Source organism: Chelonoidis abingdonii, chromosome 2 (genome assembly GCF_003597395.2).
Source record: "Chelonoidis abingdonii isolate Lonesome George chromosome 2, CheloAbing_2.0, whole genome shotgun sequence".
Taxonomy (NCBI): domain Eukaryota; kingdom Metazoa; phylum Chordata; order Testudines; family Testudinidae; genus Chelonoidis; species Chelonoidis abingdonii.
In genome coordinates, this window is record NC_133770.1 from 179,972,137 (window position 1) to 179,984,007 (window position 11,871).

The 11,871-nt window shown below is 40.5% G+C and overlaps 1 protein-coding gene across 2 annotated transcripts in view; it reads left to right on the forward strand.

Moving 5' to 3' along the window:
- RREB1 (ras responsive element binding protein 1) overlaps positions 1 to 11,871 on the forward strand; it is a 96,854-nt gene that overhangs the window by 27,950 nt on the left and 57,033 nt on the right. For both annotated transcript variants that reach the window (XM_032789327.1, XM_032789328.1), the window contains exons 5-6: positions 5,959 to 6,103; positions 7,288 to 7,427. In XM_032789327.1, the coding sequence (XP_032645218.1) occupies positions 5,959 to 6,103; positions 7,288 to 7,427 (285 nt within the window). The remainder of the gene's footprint in view (positions 1 to 5,958; positions 6,104 to 7,287; positions 7,428 to 11,871) is intronic.

Genomic DNA, 11,871 nt, shown 5'->3' on the forward strand with positions numbered 1-11,871 from the left:
GGAGTACAGAAATCGATTTAAAGAGCCCTTTATATCGATATAAAGGGCGTTGTAGTGTGGACGGGTACAGCGTTAAATCGATTTAACGCTCTTTAAATCGATTTAAACGCGTAGTGTAGACCAGGCCTGAGAGTGTCTCCTGGCTTTTCTGTGGATTTGCTGTTCTTCTTCAAGCAATGTCCCTATGGGTGCTCCTCATGAGGATGTGTGCGCACCTGTGCATTCTTGACTAGTGATTTTTGTCAGCTGTGTCCGGGAGTCGACAGCTGTGCCATAGACACAAAGGTGTATCAGGAGGGGTGGACCCATCATCATTGCAGTTCCATCTCAGCCATTTCCAGCTTGAGACGGAGCATTGTGGTGTCCATTTAGCTAGCCATCCGGCTTGCTAAACTCGTCGCTGATTTATTCTTTATTTCGTAGATTTTATTAAATGATTTTATTACATCATTCTGTTATTTTGCACAGTTTGTGCTTTTGAGGGAATGGGATTCTCCTTCCCCTTTTGTTTGCAGGATGTGGGCTTTTATTGATTTTTCTTGGGCTTTGACCCACAGCCTTGAGTTCAGTTACATCCAAGACGCCAGGTGCCAAACCCTGCCAGACCTGCACTAGGTCTTTTCCACATGGCAACAGAAATTTAAGCTGCCTTCTCCATGGCCTTGGGGAGTCTCACATCCCCACTAAGGACTAGTCTACACTGGCAATAGTAAAACACTGCCACGGCTCCAGTCAATACCTTTTTATTCCATCACACCCCCCATACTCTTCAGAGGATGTTCCTGGCTCTTGTGGGGGTATTAAAATCTTCAGAGAGCTTACCTTTTGAACACACACAACCTCTGCATTTTCTACACTTCTCCCTGAAACTTTAGGCAGTACCCTTTCTGGAGGTCAGATCATGACCTCTAGAAACCACTGGTGCAAGCTTTTCTCAGGAGTTGCCTCTATGACATACGCAGCCAATGTCATCCCAGCAGAGAGAAAAACGACGACAACAACAACAAATAGCAAAACTAGAGAGATTCACTTTTTTCACTCTTTCTTCAATAGTAGCAGTGCTGGATTACTCACATGTTACTCTCCTGAAACCATATATTTTGGATCAAAGTAGAGCTGAAGATAGAGAACAAAAAGCAGCTTTTTTGTGCCACATCATCTTGGTCTGAATGTTAACCATGTGATCACCAGAGTTCAGTTGCCTGAAAATGGGGGATGCAGGGTAAGGGACCAAGCTTGGGGGAGAAGCTAACACCGATAGAGAGTAGGGGGTAAAATGCACTAAAATGGTTGAAAAACACCTATGTTGCTAGAGGGTTAACTAATAAGATTGTGGCATTATCTCAGATATTCTTGACTCACCTGTGGAATTTTGGGAGGGAAAAGGGAGAGGAATTCTTGCACTCAAACTTGCTGAAAAAACTTGGTGGAGCAAGATATCTGCATTTTTTGCATAGCATTTCTTAAAGCTTTCAAGATAGAGATGAAACAGACCTTTTTAAGATCATCAAGTCCATTCCCCTTCCCGTGCAGGATTATTTCCTACAAGTACCTCTTCTGGTGTTTTGTCTGGTTTCATTTTAAAAATTCCAAGTAATGAGGCTTCCATCACTTCCCATAGTAGATTATTTCGTAGACTGATAACTCTCAGTGCTTGGAAGTTTTTCCTGCTAGTCTGTTTAAATTTTCACTTCCTTAATTTCATCCCATTAGGCCTAGTTACACCCTCTTGTTCCACCCTATGCAACTCCCAAGTGTATGTGTGTGCATGCACATACTCAGGCTAGCTACCTAAAATATAGTTTTGAGAGTGCCTATGTGAAGTATCATATTTCTCTTGTGCATGTCTGGGCCAGATCCACGGTTGGTATAAATTCACTTAGCTCCATTGACATCAATAAAGCAATACCCCCAGCTGAGAATCTGGCCCCAGGGGCGCTGGAACAATTTGTATAGTGGGGATGCTGAGAACCATTGAACCAAACTGTAAATCCTGTATATGACTGAACCCACTTCAAGCCAGGGTGTGCAGTAGTACCCCAGCACCCCGGTTCCAACATCTATGTCTAGCCCTCAGTTTTTGCTGCAATATCTACCCGTAAAAGAGGCCAGTTTAGAGCTGCTTCGTACACTTTTAAAGGAGGATACAGCAAGATAAATATTAGTCTGTTTTCAGAGTTAAGAAGCTCTTTTTAGGCCTGGTCTACACTGAAATTTAAGTCAACATAGCTTAGGCACTAAGGGTTGTGAAAAATCCACACTCCAGTGCAGTAGCTATGCTGACCTAACTCCTGGTGTAGACGCAGCTAGAGAAACAGAAGAAACCTTCCATTGACTTAGCTCTCCTTGCCTGGGGACATGGTGTTTCTACAGCAATGAAAAAACTCCTTCCGTCACTGTAGTCTGCATCTCCCCTGCAAGTAGTTATGCCACCATAGCCCTCAAGGATGCAGATATGGCATAGTGCAGGGACTATATTTTAAAAAGAAATAAAATAAAAGGTGGTGGGTGCAATATGTTACAGTTCAGCATAAGTCAGTTGATCGTGTTTTCTGAAGGCAGACTGAACTATGTCATGTCCCTGCTGCAAGGTAAAGGAGATGATGAAGATTGCGTCTGTCCTTTGTACTGGTCTGCTTTCTCTTCCTGCTTATCTTGGGTGGTTGTTCTAGTAATCCTCTTTCTCTCCACCCTCGATTCAATGCAGTGAAACCTGTTTAACCTGTCAAAGAATAAATGTGCTCCTTGTACTGTAGGGGCAGATTGTGAATTTATTTGAGAACTTGGAACCTGCTTCTTTGTTTTTTTTAAATGATTCCACCCAGAGAGCTATCAGGGTCTCTGACGCTTGACCTGTGCAGTAAAAGTCAAAGGTGCAGTCGGGATCCTTCCTGTTTATGGCTCAGTAGTTTAGGACTGTTTCGCTTCAAACATGCAGAATTAAAACAAGAACGGACCATAACATTTTTTGCTGTTGGAACTGATTTTCCTCTCACTTGCACTACTGTAAACCAAAAATTGTTCCATTGAAGCTAAACAGGTGTAAAAATAACATGAGAAGAGAATCTGGCCCTAAGGAATATTTTGCATGTGTAGCTACTAGTGGGAATTATGCACACGTATCAGGGATAGAATAGAATCTTTAAGCCGGGGTTTCTCATATTTTCTTTTATAATATAGAATTTTTCCTGGGCAGTGGAGTGGGTGTGGGTGTGTGTGTGTGTTTAATTTCTTGCTTATACTGACTCTCTGAAAACGCACAGGCCAAATAATGTTAGCTATGCGTCAGTCATGCTGCTAAAATGTTAAATATGCTGGCCTAATATATGTGTGTAAGTAATACAAATAACTGTATCTCACTTTTAGTTTTCCAGTTAATAGGCAAGTCTACCTTTAAAAAAAAAAAAAAAAAAAGACCCATACCTCTTCCAGCCTTAGCCTTGCCAATGAATTGAATACTAAAATACTCACTTCCCCCGTTCCTTTTTCCAAGCTCATCTTCAACTATTGCATAAAATAATGAACAAATGGTTCAGTTCCACTTCTGTGCTTCTATATGAACATAACTGACTGTTCTTTATCCTATAGATTTATCATCTGTAGAAAGCCCTTGGGTTGGCTTGGTTGGAGCAGGGAACTAGAGCAATGCCAAAAAAATAAAAAAATAAAATGGAGAAACTCGGCTGGGAGAGATCTGACTGGCCTCGGTGCACCTAGGCCTTTTGCCTGTAGACTCTGTTATCTCCATTTTTTTTAACAAGCTGATCTAGAATAATGAAAAGAGTGATTGAATTTACTAGACTGTGCAAATCTGGAGAAGCTGTTTCACATATTTGGCATAAATATGAGCTAGGAATAGAACATTTATGTACTCAGTTGGGGGGTCATTGCATGCCCTAAAGAAGGGGCAGCGCATAGTTGTTTTGCTGTCTGAGGTACAATTTGGGTCCTTGGGTTTACTTCCCCATGCTCCAGTGGAGTCTGTTATTTATCTTACCTCATACAGATTCCTTTCCCAGACTGCTGGCGAGCACAGTTTGTGGGGAAGGAGGCTGTACAGAGTCAAGGTTCTGCTCACTCTTTGCCCCCCTGTGTAGCTGCTTCCTCTTCCCTCTTTCCTGTATTGTAGCTGATGGAGGGGGGCAAAGCAAAGGAGCACCTTACATCCCCTGTGTGGGTGCAAAGAAGAAGCCATAATCTTGACCTGGGGGGATCAGATCCCGTGAAGAGTGTCGTCTCCTTGATTTCATTGGGAATTCAAAGCTGTCAGCACCTTGCAGGATCACTTTTGATCATGCACCTCTTTTACATCAATGTAATCCTATTGACTAAACATGGAGTTACTCCTGGTGTTACACCACTCTAAGCAAAACCATAGTCAAGGCCGTGTGTGTGTGTGTGTGTGTGTTTTCAAGGTTCAGATGTTGTGAAGAGGATATAAACATATGTAAAACATGTTGGGTCAGACTCATCCCATTTGGCTTTAATGGAGTTGCAGCAGGGGTCAGTTTGATTCATTATGTTATCTTCATATGTCATGCACCTGGCATCTAAAAGTAACATTAATTTAAAATGTTAGGTGATTCACATGTAGGGAGCCTTCAAAATAGTTGATTGTGTTTTCAGCCAGCCAGTTGCAGGAAGATATAAGGTTTGTCTAGAAGATCGTAAACTTGGTCACAATTGAACACAATTTGTGCATAATAAAGTTAAATGGTGCAATAAGGGAGCGAGGTGCCCAAATCCCACTGGAAAATTCCAGTCTTAATTACTAGTGTAGACCAGGACCAATTGCCTTTTAGTATTGTGTCTGGAAACAGTGACTAAACCGGTAGGAGTAAAATTTCCAAATATACCCAGCGATTTAGGAGCCTAAGTTGCTATAAATGTTAAATGAGTCCTAGGCGCCAAAGTCAGTTAGATGCTTTTTGAAGTTTTTCCCCAAAAGCTCATGCATAAATAAAAGGTTTAGTACAGTGTAAGCCAAAACTATTTGTTGTTAAAAGAAACACTTTTATAAGTGGTACAATATTTCCTGTAACTGAACATCCCTGGGTTTGTTCAGTCGGCTTTTTACTTATTTATAATATCCTCTATGATATAATGATGCTTACTCTTTTTCATCCAAGGGTCTCTCAGCACCTTGTAAAGGTGGATGACCATGATTTCCATATTACAGATGGGGAAACTGAGGCACAGATTGCTCAAGTGTTTTGGTCAGCGTGACATGAGTTAATGACCTGCATTTCCTCCCAAGTGTTATATAATAAAGGCCTTGGTTAACCTGAAAAATCTATTTAACTTTCATTGGAGGAACCGAACTCTGCATTTTATAAATTAGTGTCTATAAGTGCATGATGATTTCCAACTTTAAAATGCATCTGTGCTTTTTATAAACCAATCCTTTTCAGTAAAATACAGACCACTCCTGCTGGTTTCTGTGAAACATGAGTATATTACAATTTTTTTTTTGGTGATATGGAGGTTTATAAGCATGCCTGGTACAGTTAGCAGAGTTGCAAGATACATAGAATAAGATTGACCTTGTTTTATAAATTTTAACCTCTAAAAATCAAATTGTGGGGACTTCATATTTTCATAAATGTATAGGACATGTTCACAAGTTTTGTAATGCTTCCTTAAGCCATGTGATTTCCATTTTCAGCTGATGTACGTTCTGACATGGGAAAGAAGGGTTCTTCCCATCTAGCATGAATGAATTTTAAGGGCCCCATCTTGCAGACACTTACTAATGAGACTGCTTGTGCACTCGGTAGTAAGCATTTGTAGGATCAGGCCCTACATTATGTGTTACTTGAAAAGCGCGATCAAGTTTATGGGAGTTGTGTTTATTACTTGAAGTCAAATATTTGGAATGGTATTTGTATTAAAACTATACTGAATTTCAGAATCCTGATCTGGGTGCTGAAAGGCTGTCTTCCTCCCTCTCCTACTTAGACACATGAAGATTCACGAGAAGGATCCAAACAGCACTGCAAGTACTACTCCCCCATCTCCTCTGAAGCGCAGACGATTGTCCTGTAAGAGGAAACTTAGTCATGAGCCTGAGACAGACAGAGAGGAACGAACTCCAGCAAAAAAGGTTCTTTACAATGCATGTTGCAGAATCTCTTCCTGACCACCATTTTCCCCATTTTGATTTCCTAACCTCTCGCATCTGATATTTACTAATAGTGCATGAAAGAACCTATCCAGAAAACACTGTTAAGTTAAAATCATATATATTTTTAAAACACAGGTGTTCTTACCTGTGTTAACATCTTAGATTATTCAAATTGAAAGAATTTCAACATCTCTTTTACATTTCACTATTTAAGATTTTTTTTCCTTTTTGCATTTCAATTTGGACAATGAGAATTAGATGGAGAATAAATTACCCATTTAGGCTGAAACTCAGTCTGATGGCTGGAGGATTGTTATTTTTTTGATAAACCTAACAGTCTTGGAAGGCTTTTAAAGCTCAAATCACTAATATTATTTACTTTCAATCTTGACAACAGTTTAAATTTTTTCTCTGGAAAATTTATAGTTGGTTTGTAGTCCATTTCACATTGAGGTTCTCCCATACTAGCATGCTGCTGCAGTGTTTACGCTTCAAACGCTGCAAGGAAATACTCATTTTATTTCAAAAAAATAAGTTGCTATTGGCATTTTTTTAATACAATATTTCTATTGGGCTTTAGTTTCATAACAGCTGGTTTATACAAAACATACATTTGATGCCAAATTTAACTTGACAGTGGCCCTTTATGCCTTCTTTAGGCTAGCAGTAACTCAGTGTAGACATCGCTTGCTTCGGTGCATTCTTTTTTTCCTGTAATTAGATGTCTGTAGAAAACATGAACAATTTTACTGCTCTTCTCTGGATCACTTGAGTCAGAGGCTGGCAGTGATTCATTGGCATAAACAACCTAGACTGACAGCCTGTGATGGGGGAGGGGTAATGATGCTAGTTAAATGGTCAGCAGAGTTGAACACCTCACATGCGCATTTTCTTCTCTGTTAAAGTTGTTTATAAATTTGTTTAGTTTTCATAAGAGATGATTATCTGGGGTGATGCAGCCGTACCTTCTAAAGGACTAGTCAACATTTAGCTAATGTATCTTATTGATCCAGCAGCACTCTGTGTCTCTCTGGAGTGAGTCGTTTTCAGTAGCCTGTAGCAAAGTCACGGGCTAGTACATTGTGACAGAAAGACTCTGTCTGGATTGCATGTTTGGCTCACTGAGTGTAGTCCTTGAGACGGGTGTTTTCATCTCTCTGAAGGTTGTCGAGGTGGCTCAGTCCAGTGAAGTGGAGAAGAAGGCTGAGGAGGAAGTTTATCGTTGTCCAGTGTGTTTCAAAGAGTTTGTATGCAAGTATGGGCTGGAGACCCATATGGAGACCCATCCAGATACCTCACTGAGGTAAGAAATAGGCTTGGACATGCTCTCTGTCAACAGAGGAGGGTGTGGGAGGTTCCATTTCACCTTTTACACTGTTAACGGACTCCATTTGTGGTTTCGAACATGTTGCTTAACCCTTCTGCCCCAGGTCCCCCTCTGTAAATGAGGAGTAGTACAGATTATTTCACAGGGATGCTGTGATGCTTAATTCAGTGTTGTTTGGAAAAAATCATGAATTGGTGGGGGGGAGGGAAGGAGGAAGCTGTCAAAAATCAAATTTTTGATGGAAAAACAACTTGAAATTTGTAAAATTTCGACCAGCTCTATGTACAGAGTGTTTTGAAAACCTGTTATAAGTGTTAATTACTAACTGACTCCCCTTTTTTACGGGTGGAGGAAAGAAGGATGGGATGGAGAGGATGGTTATAGTAGCCAGTCATGAAGAAATGATTTTTGTTTTAAATTAGATTGAATACGAGCAGGGGAATTCCCATGTATAAGAAGCAACCTTACCAAAAATGTAGACTTTTTTTCCTTTACCTTTTGAAATGTGAAGTATCAAATAGTGGTTAAAGGAAGAAAAATTTACAGTTAGACAATTTTTTTTGTTGTCATTTCATTTGGTTAAGAAGGTTTAATTTTTTGTCTAAGTGATTGCTGTGACATTTCCTGTTTTTTTGTAACAGAAAAAGGTAAATCCAAATGCATGAGGACATAAATAACACAGATTTCAAGCCTGGTTTAAATACTTAGAAATCAAATATCCCCCCTTTAGGAACATCAGTAAATCAAACTCATGAGAAATGGCTGCATCTTAAGTTTATATTTGAAGAGCATCTCATGTACATAGTATTTGAACACCTTTGTTGATTTGACTCTTTACCCTTCTGAAAAGATTTCTATTTCTGAGGATTTGTTTTTCTACTGGATGGTGCGAGGCAGGGTTGGAGTGAAACTTTTTGTTAGATCAGATAGATTGTATTGCAAATAAACTTAAAATCACATCAGATATTATCCATAGTCATACTATCATGATATTACTCTGTCAAAATATATAAAAGAAGCTTAAAAGGAATCACAAGTATTTGTAGTCCTTAGTGGGGGAAAGGGCGAAGTGCTTTTTTCTAAATTTAATCCAGCAAAACAGTATTAATTCTTTAAACAGGGTTTACTAATAAATAAGTCCAGTATATTTTAATTATACATAGTACAAAATAGCAAATGATGCTTCTGCCAGTATTCTGTATATTCCCCTCCTCCGCCTGCCTAAGGAGGGCTGAGATAATCACTCCACAGAATGCACTTATTGAGCAGGTAACTGAGCATGTCAGTATGGTCAGCATGTCATTGATGGCTCAGTTATAGAGCTTTTATGGATCCATGATGTCTTCATGAGCCTGTACTTAGTTAAGCTGAGCAAGATGGATTCTGTTGCTCCAGAGAATGGATAGAAGGTAGCAGCATAGCTAGCCCCCTACCTTGAGAGCAGTGTAATCTGCTGCCATGCGGCGGGGATAGGCTCTCCTTGTAGCCTGGCAGTAGTGACTCACGCTGGTCCTGTTTATACTCCTCACGCTAGTGCAGTTGTGCTTCCTGGGCAGGACTGAAGTTTCCTTAGCTATGAGACATGGAGAGCAAGCTCTGTGGGAATGTGCTGGAGTGAGGTTGCTCGTTGAGAGCTTATCCACAGAAGGATAAAAGGGGTATTTGTAAAATGTTTTAACACTTTCTAAAATGCTAGTGCTTATGGCTCACCTTGGCCAGCTAACCTTGAAATGCGGCAAGCTAACATGTTTTTAAAACCCATCTTTCATCCTAGTCTAGACAAGCCTCAGGGCATTGTTTGCCCTGGGCTGGCCCAGTATAGCAGACTTGTCCCCTGTGAAGTATTAGGTTTTAATCAAATTAGAGATTTTTAATTTAAAAAAACAAAAACAAGGGGAAAGGGCATGGATGTGATAGCCACGGCAGCTGGTTGTTCTGTCACTGCAGTGTAGGGATGCAAAAGATACCCGCTTTTATTTGTCGTCTTAAGTTAAAAGCAAAAATCCTTGAGGCTGTCAAGGTTCTGCCACTAGTGTAGCTGCAGCAATGCATACTTCTCCTAGTCTAGACAAAGACAAATATGGTGTACCCTGCCTGAAACCCAGTGATACTTTACCAGTCTAAATCATGGCTTCCTTGCATATACATGGGGTCTGTACTGAGGCACCTGCGTCAGTGACTGGCCATCGATTATTGGGATCTGGGAAATTTCCCAATAGTAGACTACGTTTTGTTTATTTTTAACATATCCCACATTGTCTGATTTTTCAGAGTTTGTGTTTATTGTTGTAAGACTATTCTGTCCTTCACACACATACAAATGCTGTGAAGCCGAGTGCACTAGCCTTTGCCCACCAGCTAGGTCACCAGTGTAGCTCTCCTAGTGGATGCAGAGGCATAAACCACTGTACAAGAAAAATGTTGCTAGTGGTTTTTAATGAGCATATCATGTAGATTTAGCGCTGCACTGGTGTTAGCAACAGCAGGTCATTTTTCAGAAAGGTTCTTGTGTAAACAGAGCCTCTCTCATACACTTTTGCTTGTAAGAATTAGGAAAGGGAACACTGCCCAGTGGTTTGTAGCCTCTGGGTCAGCATGAGAGACACTGTAATTTACAGGGTGGGCCTTTACCCTTCCCAGCTTTAAATCAGAGGGTTAGCTGTTCAAAATGAAAGAAAGAGACACAGGACTTTGTCTTCCTGAGTGCTGCTTGTTTATGCAAAGCCTCAGAGCTGCCAGTACCTCATTGTTTACTTACAGCAGAATAAACAATACTTAATCCATTGATTATGTGAGGAGAGCTCCTTTTGGGAGAGTACCTTTTGATTATGTAAAATCTTAAATCCTGCATCTTTGTCTGATAATTATGGTAAGAACTGCTCTACCCTTTGGGCAATAAATAGAGCCCTTTGTTATGCTAACAATTGGCTTGAGGTAGTGCAGCTACTTCATGGAATTAACCTCCCTGGGTAGCCTCTCATCCCATTGAACTCTCTGGAAGCCACACCCTAATTAGCAACATTAGTTGGATAGAGCAACATTGTCTCACTGTCTTGCAGTGACCATTATCAGTGGGAGGTGGCACAACAGTGCTTTTTTTTATCCTCTTCCTCCCTTGCTTGGATCATTTAAAGAAGCCAGTGATTTCTCTGCAGGGCTCCAGCTATTTTGGTGAGTTTGTATCCGAGCGTTGATATAATTAGCTAAACTGAGAAATGCTACACAGCCAACAGGGAAAAGGAGAAATCTCACACAGAGGTTTACTTCTCTGAAATCTTTTGTGGCTCCCTGTTGCTGTCAGGCATGGAAAAATGCCTGTAAATGTCACCTGATGGACAACTCAGGACTGCATCAGCAGCACCAGCAAAACTCAAGAAGTATGAGACATGAGGATTTCCTGAGGAGAAATCTCTAGAGGCAATGTGTGAGGTTTCTCTTCTTTCCTTTGGCAAGTACAATGGAACAGGCTTAACGTAAAGTGTGAGGGTTTTGTTTTTTTTAAAGTATGTACACCAAAAATCTCTTCATTTGATTGTACTCTAACCAAAGGTTACCCTTTATTCCCCTCCTCGTTTTCTTCAGTTCTACCTGTACCCACAGTTGAAAGGGCTTTTAATTTTTCCTTCTTCACAGCTTCAGGGGGACACAATGACCCTTTTCCGTACCCCGAATGCTCTTTTTGCTCTTCAGAACAGAGACGAGGGAGGGGCTAATCATTCTGCAGGCCAGCTTTTAACACCTATCAAAAGCCTTCTAGATACATTTTAAAATAAATATATATTTGTATTTAATTACAGCAGCTGCAAGAAGAGCTCTTGTGGCTTCAGATGTGTTGGCCTGCATCTTAACCAGTCTTCAGAGAGCGTTTCTGTTTTGTTAAAAACTAGCTTAACGGAGCTAACTTGATTGAAAAATGCGCTCTTTTGGGCCATTCAAGACAGTTCCTTTAAATGCAGGATCATAAACTCTGAACTTCTTTACAGGACCCCGGCAAACTGATAAAATAGAAATTCCATGATGTGGAACATATTGTTCCCCATGGGTTATCAGCAGGCTTGTGAACTTTAGATCCATTGTAAAGACATTTACCACTTGAGCTAATGGAGTAACTGGTAACTGTAGAAGGCTCTTAGATGAAATCTTACAAACTTCTGCTGACAGTGTCAGAGCAGTGATTTTTTTTAAAAAAGATTATTTTTATTACACTTATAACTCAACCAAATTTGGATAGATTTTCAGAAAGGTAGTGAAGGCACCCTTCTTCTTCGAGAGATGTCCCTGTGGTTGCTCCACTTTAGGTGTCGGTGCGCCCCTGCGCCTTTGATCGGAGATTTTTTGCAGCAGTACTCCTACCGGCCACGCATGCTTAGAACCTGTCACTCATTCTGAGTGTGTTACTAGAGAGCATGCGCGGCCAGTA